This window comes from Grampus griseus, assembly GCF_964374135.1.
Source record: "Grampus griseus genome assembly, chromosome: 3".
Lineage (NCBI taxonomy): Eukaryota > Metazoa > Chordata > Mammalia > Artiodactyla > Delphinidae > Grampus > Grampus griseus.
In genome coordinates this window covers 163,853,957-163,873,302 of record NC_139019.1, presented here as the reverse complement: position 1 = coordinate 163,873,302, position 19,346 = coordinate 163,853,957, and the positions used below count along the sequence as shown (strand labels likewise).

The 19,346-nt window shown below is 56.0% G+C and overlaps 1 protein-coding gene across 2 annotated transcripts; it reads right to left on the bottom strand.

Annotated features, from left to right (window-relative positions):
• Nucleotides 1-1,075: 1,075 nt before the first annotated feature.
• ZSWIM4 (zinc finger SWIM-type containing 4) lies at nucleotides 1,076-19,346 on the bottom strand (the record flags this gene model as incomplete). Of its 2 annotated transcripts, XM_082652298.1 has the most annotated exons (14): nucleotides 1,076-2,023; nucleotides 2,435-2,516; nucleotides 3,983-4,146; nucleotides 5,608-5,762; nucleotides 8,235-8,370; nucleotides 8,998-9,252; nucleotides 9,595-9,732; nucleotides 11,053-11,406; nucleotides 12,067-12,234; nucleotides 13,109-13,259; nucleotides 13,345-13,493; nucleotides 15,019-15,375; nucleotides 16,954-17,155; nucleotides 19,194-19,346. In XM_082652298.1, 14 exons carry the CDS (start codon nucleotides 19,344-19,346, stop codon nucleotides 1,164-1,166), a joined length of 3,324 nt encoding a protein of 1,107 aa, XP_082508424.1. In that variant the 3' UTR covers nucleotides 1,076-1,163. The 2 variants fall into 2 exon arrangements, with proteins under 2 accessions (XP_082508424.1, XP_082508425.1); XM_082652299.1 differs by lacking the exon at nucleotides 11,053-11,406.

Sequence of the window (19,346 nt, the reverse complement as noted above, 5' to 3'; positions counted from 1 at the left end):
AAAAGGAAATACAATATATGGTTCAATAAATAGAAAAAAGTTACAAAATGTGGTAATCTTTGTACTTAATTACAAGAGGAGAAAAGATAGAGGAGGGTGATTGTGGGGTGGGACACTCTCCTCCCTGGGCCAAGGTGGGGGAAAGGGAGGCCAAAGAGAGACAGCAGCTGGGACTTGGGGATGCAAATAGAAAGACAGGCTAGATGGAGAGAAATATGGGAAGGGGGAGTAAGACGAAGGGCAGAGCAGGGAGGCAGAGGATCAGAAAGGGAGAGACAGAGGGCCAAAAAATGCTAAGATGTTGGCCTCTTTCCTTTCTAGATCAGGGGGAAGGGGGGGGTCCCTGGCTTGCCTGCGCTTGGATCCCCCACACACACCAGGTTTGGAGGACAGTGTGAGCCTGGCTCGGTTCCTGAGTTGTATGTCCAGTGACTAGCAGGTAGGGGGAGGGACAGTAATGAGCCCCCAGCCCACCCTGGGACGCTGGCACCCAAGGGAATGGGAGTCCTGGCGGGACGGGTGGTGAGGTATGTGGCCGAGGCCTGAAGCCTCTTCAAATCCTTCAGTGGGGGTGAGCCATTGGTCCCAGCTCTGCAGCCTGGAGGGGGCGCAGGCCTGCGGGTGGGACCCCTGAGGCAGTGAGGGGAGGGTACAAAAGGAGTTTAGATGCCCTAACGCAAGCCCTCCGGGCACCCAGAGTTGGTTGCAGGGAGGGTCTGCTACGTTGACTCTGAGAGCCAGTTTCTGGAAAGTCCTGCCTCCCAGCTCATCCACCCCAGCCCAAGGGAGACCTGTGGGTTTGGGGAGGGAGAGCTTGCCTATTGCTTTTGGGGTGCTCAGGGTGGGGTCATACCGGCTGCACAAGCACACACCCCCTTCCAGGCCTCTGGGTGGTGGTATGGCTTCTGATCCTTGCGTCTTGCACACTCGCTAGGCACGCATGTGCCCTAGGCACGCATGTGGCAGGATGCGACCCCCTGCTTCCCACCTCCTTCTGGGCTTGGAGGGGATGGCAGGCCAGACCACCCAGCTGCAGCCGGGCTCCTTCCCTGACTTAATACTGAAATGCCACATAGGCCTCCAGTGTTGAGGCCCGTGATGGAGGGCGGGTGCCACAGAAGCAGGGGCGAAGGCGGATGTCCCCACCGCCTGCCAGCTGCCCCTCAGCCGAAACGCTCCCGCACCAGGAGCATGAGCTTCTTCTTGCCCTTGTAGGTCTGTTTGAGGTTCTCCAGGAACTGGGCGAACTGCAGGTGCCCATCGGGCGCCAGCAGGAAGGTCTCGCGGGCCTTGCCCAGGAACTCGATGAAGTCGCCGTAGTGCCGCGGGCTGATGTGCGTCAAGCGGGAGTGGCTGGTGGTGATGTAGGCGGCCACCGCCGCGTCCAGCAGCTGGCACAGCGGTGCCCGGTCGGCGCCCAGCGGCTTGGCAGCCCGGCGAGCCCCGAGGGGCCCCAGGCCGGGCGCTGAGAGGGTCCAGCGGCGCAGGATATCGGAGAGCATGGGGGCGCAGTGGATGCTGCGGATGATGAGGGGAACGATGGCGGAGAGCTCGTGCCGGCCCAGCGAGTGGCTGAGCGAGCAGGCCCAGAGCACGTCATTGACGGCCGGGTGGCTGTCCTGGTTGAAGGCGATGCTGAGCTGCGCCAGGGCCAGCGTCGCCAGCTTGTAGGCCCGCAGCGGCAGGCCGCGGTGCTCCATGTAGCGGGCCACGGTGAAGAGGTGGGCGTGGCCCAGGCCTCCGGCTGCGGCGTCCAGCACGATCTGGTAGGCCGCCTCGAAGGCCGCGTGGTTCTTCTCGCACAGGGTGAGGGCGGGCAGGGCGCAGTTCTGCGGGTCCTTCATGGCGCACTGTAAGGCCAGGGTGCGGGCGCATGCCCAGAGCTCCTCCCGCCGGGGCGCATCCAGCTGCAGCCGCAACAGCGTGGCATGGGTGGTGCCCGTCACTGCCACGATGGTGGCTGCCTCCACCGGTGTGAATAAGGAGTACCAGTTCTGCATGATGTTCATCAGGGCTTGCAGGCCTGTGGGAGAGGACAGGGTGACACTGGTCAGGAATGGGACAGGGGGTTACCCTGTGTGCATGGGTTTACCCCGACCTACTATCCCCACCAGCCAAGGCTAGAGCTGTACCCCCTCTACCGCCACTCTTGGCTTGACAGAAACTTCACTTTACTTTTCCAAGGGAGGAGAGGGCAGCTGGGCTGGGTGGGATCTGGGGGGTGGGGGCTAGACATTGGAGGGATTGTCCCTTCTCCAAGCCACTTCAGCCTAGCCAGACTCCAGGTCTTTGTCCAGCTCGGTCCCCCCTCCCAACATTCCCTCCTGGCCTAGGCCTGAGCACAGGCTGGAGTCTGGGAAATGGCTCTGCTTCTCCCTCATGCCTGCCCAGTTCCACAGGGAGGTGGGTGGCGGGTCCCCTTGGGGACTCTCACCGACTTCCGTGGCACAGCTGACCAGCCAGCGCACCATCTCCCTCCGACGCCAGGTCATGGTGTTCAGGGTCATCTGCATCACCTGCAGCATGGGATGGGGAGGGGTAGAGAAGGGGGTCACCCAAGCCAGGGCTGGCGTGTGGAAGGGGGGCGGGTGGGGGATCCTTAAGGGCCCCGGGAAACTTGGAAGTTAAGGGCTGAATCAATGAGCCACACAATCTGGGCAAGGGGCTTCACCTCTCTGGACCTCAGCTTCCCCATCTGTAAAATGGAGATAAAAACAGTATCCACCTCATCGAGTTGTGAGAATTAAGTGAAAGTATGTAGGTAAAGCTCTTTGCACGGTGCCTACTTCTTCAAGGTGCTCAGCTGATGCCAGCCATTACTGCTAGTGTTGGTGTTATTCTGAGGCCCCGTGGATCCTACCTGGGACCACAAACCAACCTGTCCCTTCTCTCTGGAAAGTTCCATGCTTCCTGTCAGCAGATTTCCCCCTGCAGCCCCAAACAAAGCACCTGCCCTACAGGTCCTGCCTTCTTCAGGTCCCACCCGCAATAAGCACCTTCCTTGCTGGCCTCTCTTCTGAGGCCCATCCCCAGGTCCTGTCCGGAAGCTTCTAAATAGTGGGTCACCTGCCTAAAGCACCACCCTTATCTCAACTCCCACATGTGCCCCACAACGGCTCCACCCCCCTCAGGGGGGTGTTCAGAGGCCAATTCTGCCTCCTGCCAGCCCTTTGCTGGCCAGTTCTACCTGGGAAGGTATCACCCGAATCTGTACCTTATTCTGTTACTTTACTTTGGCCACCGTCTGAGGCCCCGCCCCCATGAGCCCCATACCTGTCTATCCCCTCAGGCTGCAACCATGCCTCTGCCTTGCCCTTGCAGCACCGTCCCTCGTCCGGCCCCTGAGGATGGCCTGGACACTCACCTGCAGGCCCCGCCTCCATGACTTTCAACCACAGACCCCACCCTCCAGAGGCGGCTCTTCACTCACAGGACTATCCCCAAGCCCCGCCCCTCAGCGGTGACCCCTCCTTCTAGGCTGCAGTCCCCTAGAGGCCCTTTCCCCAAGAAAGCTCCTCGAGGGCAGGTTCTGCCCCTTCGGTTTCAGCTCCGCCCACCCCTGGTTCTTACGGCACACCAGCACCAGGCCCCACTCCCAAGGCCAGCACCCTTAGGCTCTGCTCTCTCTTGTGGCCAGTCCACTCACCTGCATGCTCTGTGACCCCTTTCCTTGTCCTCAGCCACACCCCCGGAAGTAGATTCTCACTTTCAGGCTCTGCTACTGAGTCACTCATTCATAGGCCCCACCCTCACTGGTGACTCCATTCCCTCACTCTCAGGACTTACTCACTCACCCTGCTCCTCTGTAGACCTGCCCAAGAGGTGCCCCGCACATCCAGGCCCTGCCCCCAGAGGCGATGCTTACCCTCAGGCCCCGCCCCTAGAGGCAGACCTCACACTCAGGTCCCACCCCCAAGTGGCCCTCACCTGGCCGGCCCTCAGGCAGCAGCCCCCTGCCCCCATCCTCCCTGCGGCCAGTTACCTGCAGGCCAAGCTCCAGCGCAATGCCCAGCAGTGTGGTGTCTGGTGGTGCACTGGCCGGCGTGGCAGTCTTGCAGGCGTCCTGCGCCAGCTTGAAGAGCAAGGCTGGAGAGTGGATGTTCTGCTGGATGGAGCCCAGCACTGCGTGCAGCCACTTGGGGTCTCCTGGGGTTGGGGGAGGGACAGAGGATATCGTGGGCATACCCAGCACCAGCCCCTGCTGCTGCCTGACCTGCTCACACTGGTTCCTCTACAAATGTGCAAATGTGTGAATGTGGACGGTGAGGCACCTGGCAATGGTTCTATGAAGACCTAGACCACTCTTGGCACTCCCCTTTTTCTCTCCTCTGCCCCTTCCTTTCCAGTGGGAGGAAGCCACCCAGGGACCCACTGGACCCCTAACTGTCAAGGGCACCGATTCTGGACCCAGATACCTGGGTCCAAATCCCTGCCACTCACAAGCTGTGTGACCTTGAGCAAGACGCTTCACCTCTCTGTACCTTGGCTGCCCCATCTGTACAAAGGGTAATACTAATGCAATGGTATGTGTCTCACGGGGCTGCAGTGAGCTTATACTTGTAAAGGCCTTAACATGGCAAGAGTTACACAAATGCGAGCTTTTATTACTATTATTATCATTGGCCCAGATCCTACAATTCTGTTACTCTGCTCCAGCCACATCAGCCTCCTCTCTGTTCCTCAAACATAACCGGGCACAGTCCAGCATCAGGGTCTTTGCACTGGCTGTTCCCTCTGCCTGGAATGCTCTTCCCAGATGCTATGGACTGAACTGTGTCCTCCCCAAAATTCACATATTGAAGCTCTAACCCTCCAGCGTGACAGTACCTTTGGGAGGTAATTTTGTTTAGAGGAGGCCATGTGGCTAGGATCCCCAGGATGGGATTAGTGTCCTTATAAGGAGAGGAGAAGACCAGAGCTCTCCCTTTCTCTGCCATGTGAGGAGGCAGTGAGAAGGCAGCTGTCTGTAAGCCCGGAAGAGAGCCCTCACCAGGAACTGACCATGCTGGCACCCTGACCTTGAACTTCCAGTCTCTAGAACTGTGAGAAAATAAATTCCTGTTGTTTAAACTACCAAGTCTATGGTATTTTGTTACGGCAGCTGAGCTAAGACACCAGATACTGGCGTGACTCCACCTTCACTGTCATGTCTTGGCTTAAGTGTCAACCTGCTTTATTCCCCTCCTTATCACTTATTACCTCTCACTGCGTAACTGTCTTCTTTACCTTATGTATTGTCTGTCTGCCCTCACTAGAATGAACACTACAGAGCACAGGATTTGGGACAGTGTTGTTCACTGCTGCAAGCTCAGCACCTGGGACAGTGCCTGGTACATATAGAAAGCGCTCAAGGAGGGACTTCCCTGGCAGTCCGTGGTTAAGACTCCACGCTTCCACTGCAGGGGGTGTGGGTTTGATCCCTGGTTGGGGAACTAAGATCCCACATGTTGTGTGGGGTGGCCAAAAAAAGAATGCGCTTAAGGAAAACTGTGGGTGGGATACGGTGAAAGGATAAAAAGCAGGCAGGAAGGAATGAGGGAAAGGAGGGAGGGGACTAAGGTAAAGGAGGACAGGGGGATGGGAGTGGGGGGCAGCCGCTGTCCTCACCCTTGGCGGCGGTCAGCATGGCGGAGGCCAGTTCACACTGGCGGGTCTCCAGGTGGCCGAGGATGAACCAGCGGGGGAAGCGGTTGCTCACGATGGAATCCAGTGGGTTGCCGTGAGGTTCTCCAGCTGGAAACGCTGTCTCCAGTATGGGCAGCCTGTGGTGAGGAGAGAAGCAGCCCTGCCCTGAGACAAGGCTGGTGTCTCCATCCTCTCTAGGAGAGAAAGGCCTCCTGCCTCAGCCAGAGCCTACCCTCCTAGGCCAGCAAATCTCTGGGCATCCAAAAAGATGGAGGATGTATGTTCAAGATATTCACGGCAACATAAAATAGATAAATAAGGACCTGCCATATAGCACAGGGAACTCTACTCAGTACTCTGTAATGACCTATATGGGAAAAGAATCCAAAAAAGAGTGGATATATGTATTGATATATGTATAACTGATTCACTTTGCTGTACACCTGAAACTAACACAACATTGTAAATCAACTATATTCCAATAAAAATTTTAAAAAAAGATGTTCATTGCAGTGTTGTTTATACCCATCACTGTGGGGTTGATTAAATAAATGATGCTCTATTCACACACCAAGGGCTGATAAAGAGGTAAGGGGATTATTTGTGTCCTGATGTGGCCCCACCCCTCGCTCACTCTGCTACAGTCACTGTTCCCCTTGACATCCCTCACATACCACCAGGCACAGCCCTACCTCAGGGCTTTTGCACGAACTATTCCCTCTGCCTGGAACACTCTCCCCTAGACATTCTTGTGACTCCTCCTCACCTCTTTCAGGTCTTTGCTCAAATGTTTTTCAAGAAGCTCTTCCCTGACATGCCCAACACATGGGAGAGTGCAACTTCCTACTCCCAACTCCTTCCACCCCTTTCTTGCATGTCACTGTCTGACATACAGCATAGTTTACCTATAAAATTTATTTACTGTCTCTCCCTAACTACAAGGTCAGCTCCATGAGGGCAGGAATTTTTGACTCTTTGGTTCACCGACACTGCCTCTCCAGCACCAGAACAATGCCTGACACACAGCAGGTAAACAACAAATGTTTGTTGAATGACTCAACGTCCCCCCTAAGATATTTTGTTCAGCAGCTCACTGTTTACATGCATTCTGTGCTAAGGAAGTTTTTCAAAGCTGTTAAATGTAATCAATAGCATGGAATAGGAGTCAAGACCGTCCTGGTTCCAAATATCTAAATGACTTTGCTCCATAATTCGGGACACACCTTAAGCCTGTTTATGTGTAAAATGGGGGTAAACATACTTATTTCACTATGTGAGTCACAGATTTAGATCGGGGGGGGGGGGTCAGCACCTTTTTCTGCACAGGGCTGGACAGCCAATATTTTCAGCTTTGTGAGCCATTTGGTCTCTGTCACAACTGTCACTGTTGTATAAAAGCAGCCTAAGACAATAAGGAAATGAGTGAATGGTGCTCTGTGCCGATAAAACTTTATTTCTGGATGCTGAAATTGGAGTTTCACATACTTTTCACGTGTCACAGAATATTGTTTTGATTTTTTTCCAACTATCTCAAAATACAAAAACCATTCTTATCTCATGGGCTGCACAAAAACAGGCAGCGGGCCAAATTTGGCCTGTGGGCTGTAATCTGCTGGCACTGGCTTAGAAAAAAATCGAGCACATGAAAGAGTGTTCTCTAAATCAGGGCTCTTAACAGACGATTCTTTCCAAATATTCTGGAAAAATGCACTCCGAATTGTTTTTTTTTTTTTTTTTTTCCTGTACGCGGGCCTCTCACCGCTGTGGCCTCTCCCGTTGCGGAGCACAGGCTCCGGACGCGCAGGCTCAGCGGCCATGGCTCACGCGCCCAGCCGCTCCGCGGCACGTGGGATCCTCCCAGACCGGGGCACAAACCTGCGTCCCCTGCATCGGCAGGCAGACTCTCAACCACTGCGCCACCAGGGAAGCCCAACACTCCGAATTGTTAATAGGTGCCTCTGGAGAATAGGATCAGAGGATGGGGGACAGATTTCACTTTATTTGTTGGACATGGTTCACTAGAGACAGGGCCTTTTAAAATTCTGCTTCTATGATTTGCTGTTGCACATGGGAAATAACCCGGTTATTCATTGCAACATATTTTTGGAAACAGTGTAAATGTCTATCAGCTCCAGATTGGTTTTTTCCTGGTGTATCCCTACAGTGGTTCACATGCTATGTGACAGGATATAGCTTTTAAGATGCAAATGTTGAGTGAAAACAAGGTGCAAAGAATAGGTGCGGTATGTGTCATGGAGTAAAGGAGAACCAACTTTTCATTTTCAGATTATGGGTTTGCAGAAATATGGACTCTTGCAGGATAGATAAGAAAGTGGTACCACCGCTTGCCTCCAGAGTGCTTTGGGTAAGTTGGGACAAACCTGCCTAGAAAAGGACTCTGAATTCTGTGTCATGTGGCTATTTCTCAAATTCAAAATAATATGACATTTCTAGTGTGTAATCAAGAGCACAGGGCAGTCTGGAATGCCCGGATGAGGAAGCTTGAATGAACCAAGCTGTGAGTTCAGGCAGAAGGATGTGGCTCCCAGTAGCCTCCCATTCCCCAATCCTGCCCGGCCCAGTGGGAGTCCCCAGCTGCCTCTCCTCACCTCATGGCTCGCAGCGCGAGGCGGTAGGCCAGGTCGGGGTCGTAGGGCAGCAGTGCAGTAAACAGGTAGCGGGCACAGGTGTGCATGGGCACGCTCTCGCGGAACAGCACTTCTCCAAAGCCGCTGAAAGGACCCCCTGCAGGGGCAGCCTGAGCTCAGCCTCAGGGTGTGGGCTTGCACGGCCCCTCCCCAGGTCTCCCCACACCCCAGGCTCTGAGTGTGGGATGGGCAGACTCAGGATAGAGTGGCTGGGGCTAGAGAGGTCCCGGGGGTAGGAGCACAGGACTAAGATTGAGACAAGCACTGGAAAATTCACAGAAAAGAGACCCTGGGCACCCCTGGGTAGGGGGCAGGACTCAGATGCAGGGTGGGGCCAGAGGGTGGAGGTGGGGCTGCACCTGCTCCAGGGGTGTGGCCAAGCCAGCTTCCTTTTGCTGTAGGGGAGGGGCCTCACAAGGCAGGACCGTGGGCAGAGCCAATCAAAGTCTAGCTGGGCACCAGCGACTAGGCTCATTGGCTCCAAAGTGGGCAGGGGGTGGGGGGGGCCTCATCACTCGAAGCCGTTATTGGCTGCCAGCACTGCTGGGGGCGGGGCCAAGGTCTGGAGCTCACCTTTTAGGAACTACCAAGGTATGGAAAGGCAGTAAGGACAAGGAGGTGGAGCTAGGGGCGGGGTCTCCCGATCCAGCAACAACCAGGCCACTACAGTACAGAGGCAGGACCCTATCTTTCAGGAACGGCCAGGCTAGCAGTGGGGCCTCACCTTCCAGCAGCTGTCCCGCCTGCTTGCGCAGCACCTGCACCAGCCGCTCGTCCAGCTCCACCTCCTCCAGCAGGGCCAGCAGCTGCTCCTCGTTGCGTACCACCTTGTCCTGGGCATACAGCCCCTCGGGCAGGGCCCGCTGCTGTCCCAGGCCCAGCAGTGCCACCTCTAGCGCCATTGCCAAGTAGGACTCCCCAGGGCTCCCGGGCACCGGGACGTGCTGGTAGGCCACCTTCCGCTTCTCAGGGCCTGATTCTGTGGGAGAAGGACACCAGGGCACCTAGAGGGGAACCCCTTTTCCTGGGACTCCAGTGGTCCTTGACCTTAAACACAGACACTGTGTGTGGGGTGTGGGGGGAGGTTTAGGGAGAGCCCAGCTGCTTCCGCACACACCAGGGGGTGGGGCCCACCTTCCAACAGCAGATAGGCCTACGGTGGCCTCACTTCCAGAAGCTAAGCCTCTTGGCACCTGGCACTGGCCGAGGGGTGTGGCCAAGTGTAAGGGCGTGGCCTCACTTTCCAGGGGTACTGGGCAAGAGGGCATGGCCAAGAGGTGGTGATTTTCCCACCTCCTCAAGGGGCCCCCCGTCTGGGTACCTGGGTAAATGGCAAGGGTCTCCTCCTCTAGGTGACAGGCCTCCAAGAGTGCCCTGCAGAGGCAGCCAATGGGGTCCAGGGGGTGGCCCACCCATCCTTCCATGTTGGTGATGCAGGTGGAGCCTTTCTGCAGTAGCTCTGCAGGTAGGAAGAGAAGGCTCAATGCCCAGCCCCCCTCCACCAAGCCCCCGGGGGGGGCTTCCTCTCCCTGAACCCCAAGCCCAACCTCCCAGTGCCCACGCACCATCTGCCCACCCAGCACCCTTTTCTCTGCCCCTTGAGTTCTGCAGCAGCTCTCACCTCCACGGCCCTGGCCTCCTGTCCCACACCCAGACCCAGGCCTGGCTAAACTGGGTGCTTTCTAGAACATCCAACCAGTGTCGTTCCCCTCCTTATAACCCGTGATCCTTCCCACCTCTCTCAGGCCCAGCCAGCTTTCAGGGCTCCCAAGGACTGATAGGAAAGTTTCCCTGGGGTGGTCACCCACCCCACCTGGAAGCCCATCCTCCAATCTCCTGCCACAAGCCGTGCTCTCCCTTGCCTCTGGGCTCCTGCCCGTGCTGTTCCTTCTAACTGGAACATTGTGGCTCCCTCCTCTTCTCCTGGGAAACTCCTAAACATCCTTAAGATCTCAGCTTAGCTCTCACCTCCTCTGGGGGGGCTAACCCTATGCCTTGAGGCTAGGTCAGGGGTCTGCTCAGATCCCAATGCCCCCATTTCTCCCCCATTACACCCTGTATTCAATTTCCTGGTAACTGACCCATCAACTCAACTCCATCACCCAGAGAACACAACTGGTAGCCTCTCTCCTGTCCCCCCATATCTAGTCCACAAACGTGTCCATTTTTGGGCCAACACAGTGTGAGCTTTTGTTTTTCTTAATACAATTTTCAAATTGTTGCCCATATTGAAAAAAATCAGTAAATTCCACATTAGATTATCTGGACTTCTGGCTTCTCTTGAAAAATCAGAAGATCTGGCCACACGGGGTCCATGTTCCTGAAAGGCACGTGGCTAGATCTATAGAAACTACATTTCCCAGACTTCTTTGTGTGAGGTGTGGAAGGTGGGAGAGAATGAGGCCATTACTCTCCTGCAGTAGCTGTGAGCAGGTGTGCGGCTGTCTGCAGGGCACAGACATGAGGTTTGCCAGCAGGTTCTGGGTTGTCCTCTTGGGAACTGCCCTGCCCCCCTGTGAGGGCTACAGCCTGCTGAACCTCGTGTGCTTCTGAAGTTCAAGTGCGTGAAGCCAAGCAGGGGCTTCCCTGGCTTTCAGTCCTGCGGCCCTTCCAGTGGTTTTGAGAATCCTCAATCCCCTGCATTAGATATTTTCTGCTCAAGACACCTGGAGTGGTCTGTTTTCCTGCTGTACCCACGGACTCTCCAGGTTGCCACCGCCCCCAGCTGTTGGCATTTGTGTCTGCAACCCCAGGACACGATGATAATGTTGGTGCCCACCTTTTTTCTGCTGCTTGTAGGTCTCAAGCTGATGTCGCCGCTGCAGCCGGAGTGTGTTGACTATGGCGCCTGCCAGTCGCAGGGCCTGGCGGGGGTATCCGTGGGCCCTCAGGGTGTCCACACGTGCACAGGCAGTGGGGAAGGGCTCGCCCAGCCAGAGTGGGCGGCCCTGGGGGTCAAAGGTTGGCTTGTCACCACCCCCGTTGCTTGTGAGGCTGGGGCTGTAGGAGTCGCTGGCCAGGATCCTCTGCAGGTGGGCGTCACTCCAGTGCAGCGACCCAGCCTGCAGGGCGCGGCCAAACACGGTGTGGCGGGAACCTGCAGCCTCCACCTCCTCCTCCTCCTCCTCCTCCTCTGGGCCTGTGGGAGAGGCGCCCAAATGCAGCCCCATGAGGGGGGCCCTAGCAGTCAGGCGCTGGTCAGCTCTGCCCCACTGAGTGCCAGCTTGGTGCTAGGCTCCAGGTGCAGCGATGAGTGTGTGTTATCTCCCCAAATCCTTCCAGCAGCCTTTTAAAGGCGTGTGTGTGTGTGTGTGTGTGTGTGTGTGTGTCAGTGGAGATATTCCTTCATATGAATGGACAACTGATCTTGAACAACTGTGACTCTCTGTCCATCTTTCTCCCTCCACACTCCAGTTTTTCCTCTCCTTCTCTATCTTTCTCTCTCCCTCTCTCCCTCCATCTCTGCCTCTCTTTACTTGTCTCTCTCTTCTCAATACCTGTTTCCTTTTCTATCTGTTTCCCCTACCCCCTGCCCGATTCCTACCTCCATGGCCAGAAGGAGACTGAGTCAGGAGACCAGCCCAGAACTATAGGCATCTTAAGTATTTCACATCGCTGTCCCTCGGGCTGCCTGCTGCCCCTGCCCTGGGCACTCCCTCCTGGCTGGGAGGCAGGCAAGGGCTGGTCCCCCCTGCCCTGCCTCCATTTTCCCCCAGAGCGCCATGATGGGGTGGCTGGGCCACAGGAGGTAGTGATGGTTTGTTGGGGGGAGTGGCGGGGACCTCTTTCCTACCTGGGCTGAGGGCTACGGTGGGCTGCAGGCTGGGCCCATCAAAAGAGTAGTTGCCTTCTTCCAGGGGGCACACGTCCAGCTTGTCCCACTTGGTAAGCATCTGGAGCCAGCTCGTCCGCTCCTCTGGTTTGCAGTGGGGGCTCAGGACGATGCACACCCACAGGGCCCCTGGGGAGAGAGGGCAGCAAATGTGGGCACGGGGGAGGCTCAACGTTCATGCAGCAGGAGCACCACGCACGTACGGAGTGCCCGCTGTGTGCTGGGCACTGGTCTCTGCTCAACCCTCACCTCTGGCCTCTGAGGGTGCAATTCATCATCTCTTCACTTTACAGTCCAGAGAGGTAAAGTCACTTGCTCAAAGTCACACAGCTGGGAAGCCAGAAGTTAGGACTCAAACCCAGACTACTGGACTCCTTTTGCAAAAAAATTTTTTTTCTATAGCACTTATCATCATCTATCACAGGGGTCAGCAAACTACCACCCGTGGAGAAAATCGAACCCGCTACGTGCTTTTGAATGGCCCGTAAGCTAAGATTTATTTTTACATTTTTAAATGGTGGAGGGGGTGGGGAATAAATAAAAAGAACATTTTGTGACTTGTGAAAATGATTTGAAATTCAAATAAATAGTGTCTGTAAATACAGTTTTATTGGAATGCTACCACACCCACTTTGTTATGTGTGTCTGTGGCTGCTTTTCTGCTACAACAGATAAAATCGAGTTAACAGCGACAAAAACCAAATGGCCTGAAAAGCCAAAACTAACTATCTGGCCCTATGGAAAACGTGTTGACCCCTGGTCTAATGGGCTTGTGGGAGTTTCTTGTCCGTCTGCCCTACCAGGTGTCAGCTCTCTGAGGACAGGTATTTAATCTCTGTTATTTCTTGCTGTAGTCCCAGCGCTCAGTACAGTGCCTCGTACATTGGCGGTGCTAATGAATGAGGAAGGATTCACGGGCAAGACCCTAATCTCAGGTGGGCAAGACCCTAATCTCAGGTGGGCAAGCCTGGGTGCCTGCCGCACTCCGGGGTCTGAGACTTACCCAGCTCATCCCACAGCTGGCGGCACTTGTCCGTCATGCCGGCACCCTGTTGCCGCCACAGGGCCAGGCGCGGATCCTGCAGGAATTGCTCAGTCATGAGGATCAGCATGCGTGCGCCATTGGAGTCCCGCATTCGCAGCATCTCCCGCACCTGCGCCGGACCAAACGGTGAGGAGGGGCGGGGCTCCGGCACCCAGCAGTCTAGTCCCGCCCCCCTGTACCCGCCCAGCCAGCACCTTGCAGAACATGGAGCGCAGCTGCTGGCTGGCGCCATAATAGCCGCCGTTGGAAAGCAGCTGCTTCACCTGCTCCTGGATCTGCTCCTCGTCCAGGTGCCAGCAGTTGGCGTCCTCGATGCCCGCGCCCGCCGTGGGGTCTGGGGCACCTGTGGGGAGGGAGGGACGGCTGAGGCTGGGGCTGGGGGGAGGGGGTGTCTGTCATCCAGTCCTTCAAATCACCCAAACCATCCCAGAATTCCCTCCATCCCACCTGAAAACCCATCCATCCATCCACCCATCATCTTACCCCAAACATCACCTACCCATCCATTTAAACCACTCAACCATCTGTCCACACCCCCATGCCATGCCATGCATCTTTCCATCCACACGTCATAACCCTTAGCACACCTACCTACCCCATTAGACCATCATCCACCCTGCCCATAACTCCCACCTACTCACATCTATATACCCATCCCACCAGTCCATCCATCCACCTACCCACCCCTATTTGTCTTTCCAACTCATCTGTACTAACCACTCAAAATACCCACTGACCTATTCATCCACTGACCTACACAACTCTGCTATCCATCCATCCAATGAAGCCAAACTTCCCATCTATTCTTTCCCCACCAACCACCCTTCATATGTATCTCCCCAAACACCCACCAGCCCATTGGTCCATCCACACATCCTACATAAAACACCCACCTACTTGATCCATCTACCATGTTAGTCCTCACATAAGAACATTCATGCACGCATCAACTCACCCTCAATCCTTGCACCCCTTGGTCCTTCCAGTCTTCCACCAACCCCATCTGTCCACTACCTCAAACTCCCCAATCAAAGCCCATCCCATCCTACCCTACCACCAATTACCACCAACTCCCTATTCACCTATCATCCTAGTAAATCACCCATCCACTCATTCCATCCATTTTTCCACACCAACAGTTCACCCCAACACCCCATCATGAACACCTTCTATATCCACCCATAGCCACCCTCAAATATCCATTCATGCCTCCACCCACTATGCATCCGTCTACTCACCCACCATCCTACTCCATCCTTCCATCATTATAGTTAAGCAACACTTGTAGCTCCAAACCACCCCAGAACTCATAACACCTCCTGGTCTATCTCCTACCCTATCCCACTTCTGACACCCACTAATGTCCACACATACTCCTTATGACCTCCACACACCCATACTCAGGCCTGCTCCTGTGATCTTGAGACACCCCCACCCTGGGGCTGGATCTTCCCACTGGCTGATTTCTTGACCATTCATCTGCCCAGGGCCAGATCAAATCCAGGATCTGCCACTTACTGAGGTGTGTGATCCTTTTTTTTTTTTTTATAACATCTTTATTGGAGTATAGTTGCTGAGGTGTGTGATCTTGACCTCATGCAGTGGTGCTCCCCCACCCCTGCTCATGGATCAAGGGTACCTCTGGGTTTTTTTTGGCCACACCACGTGGCTTAGGGGATCTTAGTTCCCCAACCAGGGATTGAACGTGGGCTGCAGCTGTGAAAGCACTGAGTGCTAACCACTGGACCACAAGGGAATTCCACAGTCAGGGGTACCTCTGGATGCTGTGACAAATGCCTGTGGCACAGCAAGCGAGATGGCTGTGAGCTGGGGCCTCACTGCCCCATCAGACCTTGGGGCGCCCTTACCATGCACCAGGTTGATCTCGGAGCCCAGCAGGAGGATCTCGTCTGCCAGGCGCTGAGCAGTGGGCAGCACCTCAGTGTGGTGGGCACTGATGAGGTACTGCACGAACTTCTGCAGCTGATCCCGGTTCATCTGGGAGAGTGTCTCGGAGATGGGTAGCCGCAGCTCCACCTGGCGGGCATGCCGAATGCGATACAGCGACAGGGCCACCACGTGAGCACAGTAGAAGAGGTCTCGGTTGTCGCAGCCACAGCTCACGGATGTGATCTTGCAGCGGTCAAAGCTGATGGAGACATGGTAAAGGCGCTCGGGCTCTCCAGGGCCCCCTGGCTCCCGGATATTTCCGCTCAGGTGGAACCCTAAGACCAAAACCAAATTGTCACTGCTGTGTCACCCCAGAGATGGGTAATCTTTTCCATGGTGCACAGCAAGACCAGGTGCAAATCCCAGCTGAGTAACCTAGCACAAGTCACTTAACCTTGCTGTGCCTCAGTGTCCACATCTGTGAAATGGGAACAAATAGTAACATCCTCCTCATGTGTTTGTAATGAGGATGAAATGGGTTAATATTGGCAAGTGCTTAGAACACTGTTGGCAGATAGTAAGTGCTAAATAAATGTTTGTTCTTCTTCTAATTCTGAATAATATTATTACAGCAATGCTGTTGAAGATGATTTTCTTAGCCCTTGGGTAATCATGGATACAGCCCAGGCTCCAGGTGCCCTGTCACTTCCTGGGAAGATACCAAAGATACTTGGGGGGCGAGGGATTGAAGTGGCCGGCCAGGGGCCAGGTCACCCCATCACCCCCCACCCCTCCCTGGCCCCTGGGGAGCCCAGATGCCAGGCTCATCCGACTGGTTGGGCAGCTCAGGCCCCAGCTGGCCCTGGCTGCGTCATGCAGGGAGACGGCGGCTTCCTCATACCGGCTGGAGGTGGCCGAGCCTATGGCCAGCTGGGTCATGTCCAGGCAAGGGGCCCCCGGGCTGACAGGGTTCAGAGAGGGTCATCTTGGCTGAGCCCCTGCCTCCAGCTGGGAGCCATGACCTGCCCCCATGGGAGGTATGGCATTCCAGGGCTCACCTGCCTTCTGGCTCAGCCTCTACTGGTTCCCTTCTCAGCCCTGCTGCCTGAGGTCTAGAATCATCTTTCGTCGCTAGCTCTAAACCTCCACCCCTTCCCCTCACCTGGACCCTGCTGCCTGGGGTTTAAGACCACTCCTCACAGATGATCCCCAGCTTCCACCCTAGACCCCACGGAAGCCTCGTTGCCTTAGGTCTGAGACCATTCCTAAACCTCTGAACCCAACCTCCACCTCAGTCTTTCTGCCTGACGTCCAAGACTGTCGCTCATCACTGAGCCACTCTCACCGAGGACGCTGCAGCCCGAGGTCTAGGATCATCCTTACCTCTGGCTCTAAACCTTGGACCCAGAGCATCCCTGGGTCCCTCTGTCTGAGGTCTGGAACCTCCTCTCCCTTCTGGTTTACAATCGCTCCTCAAAACCACTGCCTCGGGCTTCCCTGGTGGCGCAGTGGTTGGGAGTCCGCCTGCCGATGCAGCGGACGCGGGTTCGTGCCCCGGTCCGGGAAGATCCCACATGCCGCGGAGCGGCTGGGCCCGTGAGCCATGCCGCTGAGTCTGCGCGTCTGGAGCCTGTGCTCCGCAACGGGAGAGGCCCCAACAGTGAGAGGCCCGCGTACCGCAAAACAAAAACAAAAAAAACCCACTGCCTCGGCCCTGCCTTCTTCCCTGCTCTCCCCACTATCCTACCACCTCTACCCCTATGCCTCAACTAAGCTGACTGAGGTCAAGGCAGATCCCTGATCTTGAGCTCATAATATCTTGTACAACCCTCCCTGGGCATCAAAGCCTGACATTTGGAACCTCCCCCAGCCCTCCATGGACTCCCTGGCAGGGGTAGGGGGCAGGCACTTACCCACTTGCAGCACACGATCTACGGCCCCGCTCTGTAGCAGGTGCAGTCCACGGGTGAAGGGCACCCGGGCATCGTGCTCGCCCTCCGGGGGCTGGTAGCCCAGTGATGAGTACATGCATATCTCCCGCTCGCTGCGTGGAAACGACCAGAACACGATGCGTTTCTGGACCGGCTCTGGCACCCGGGAGAACCGCTCCTCAACCTGTGGGAAGGCCCGGTGTGTTAGAAACCCTGGCGCTTGAATCCTGGCTTTGCTGCTTACAAGTAGTATGACCTTGGGCAAGTCACTTTGCCTCTCTGAGCTTCGTTTTTTCTCGAGTGTAAGAAGATGTTAAGAGCACCCGCCTTCTGGGTGTCATGAATATTACATATGCACTAATATATGTACAGCGCTTACAATAACACCTGGCCTATTGTTAGTGTTCTGGAACTTTCTGCGGCTTCCCTCCTGGATGTCAGGTCTCAGGGTCCTAATGTAAGGTAGTCTCACCTCTCAGGCTTTGAGGGGGGACGAGGAAGGAAGACAAATGTGATAAGAAGACCAGTGATCAGGCCTACATGTTCTTAGCCTACATTGTGCTAAATGCTTTATGTGTGCGATTTCCCTTAATTCTCATAGCAACAACCCAGTATTTTTGCAGCCTGGGGAATCTGAGGCTCAGAGGCGGAGTGAATTCACTTGTTCAGGGTCCCACAGCTGGTGAGCTCCAGCTCCCAAGACAGGCTCTCTGCTCCAGCTGCTAAGGGTTCTCAGGAAGGGAGGGGTGTCCTGCTCACCCCTGGGGGCTTTGGGCAATGAACTGATCTGGTTGAGCCTGCGTTCCAATCCAGGCTTGCTACTCACTGGCTGAGTGTCCTTGGGCAAGTTTCTCAACCTCTCTGTGCCCCAGTTTCCTCAAAGAAGGAGAACAACTCCCAAAAGGCTGCAGAGGACTCCGTGAGTTTCTGCAGGGCAAGAGCTTTCCTAGGGCCAGACCTGCCCAGGGCAGGTACATGGGAGCCCTGGAGAAGGTTTTAGGATTACTCTGGGGGGGTCTCACACACAATGAAGGGGCAGGGACCTTTCAGAGCCCCCTGTCCTAGGTTTGAAAGGGAAGTGGGAGGACCAGTGACTGGCCCAGGCCTCGGGGACAGTTGGCAGATGACTAAGGAGGGATTTTCCAGGCCATGAATCAGAGCCCGCCCCATCCACACTTGGCCCAGACCCATCAGTCGCAGCAGACTCACTCTGGAGAGGCCAGGGAGCAAAGAAAGCCCCCCAAGGCCAAACAGAGGACAGAGCCTGTGGGGGCCAAGGAAGGCTTGCTCAGGTCCTGGCCACAACCCAGCTCCGTGGGGACCCACACTGAGGCTGGGAAAGGGGACTTTGCCCAGCCCTGGGGCATCCTGGCAGGGCCCCCCAGAAGTTATAGGGGCAGGATTCCAGGTGCACCTGTCCAGGTACCGAAACCCAGGCCCCACACCTGCTGCCAAACTCTGGAAGGACTGAGATGGCTGCGGGGCAAGGGGAGAGTGAGCATGGGGTAATGGGGAGGGGGGACTCTGACGATGGAGTAATCTCTGCAGCCAGCCAGGAGGGGCTGGGCAGCCCCAGGTGGGAGGTAGTTCCAGAATTACTGAGGAGTGTGTGAGTGTTAGTGCCTGCGGGAAGGATCTGCAGGAGAAGAGGGGGGTCCCCATGGGACAGGTAGGTTCTGGAGGCTGGAGGCAGGGATTGGAGACAGAAAGGGGTGTCTTGGGGCCGGGATCTATATAAGTGGGGGAGTCCTCTACTGGGGGTGTAGGACAGAGATCTGGAGTCTCTAGGTGCTGAGATCTGCTCTGTTCCCAAGTGGGGGCAGGTTGTAGGAGTTGGAGAGAGGAGTGAGGATTGAATGGGGTGCCCTAATTGGGAGATGAAGATAAGGTGGGAAAAGAGAGGTACCCAGGGTTGTGAGAGGACCATGGGGCAGGAGGAGAAAAAGTGTCCCGAGTTGGGATCTGGGGCACTGAGGGAACCCCTGGGTCTTGTGGGCTGAAGGGCAGAGCTGCTGGGGAAGGGATGGGGGTGGGTCATAGGGTTTGAAGGAGTGAAATGGGAGAATGAGGGGATGTCTCGGGCAGAGTTAAGGATCTTGGAGGAGATCTCTGGGGGTGTCTCCGATGGAGGCAGGTCCGGAGGCTGGAATCTGGACAGGGGGAGAAGGTATGTCGGGGACGGGGCTGGGAGTGGGTCCCTCCCCACCGTACTCCTCGGTCACCTGCTCGAAGGCCCAGCTCTCGGCTACTCGCTTGGCGCTGAGGTCCAGCAGCGCTTCGGGTCGGCCCCGGCCGCGCACTGCCCCGGCCCCGGCGTCGCGCTCCTCCGGTCCCGCGGGGCCGTCCCGGCTCCGCTTGGCCGCGGGGGGGTCCAT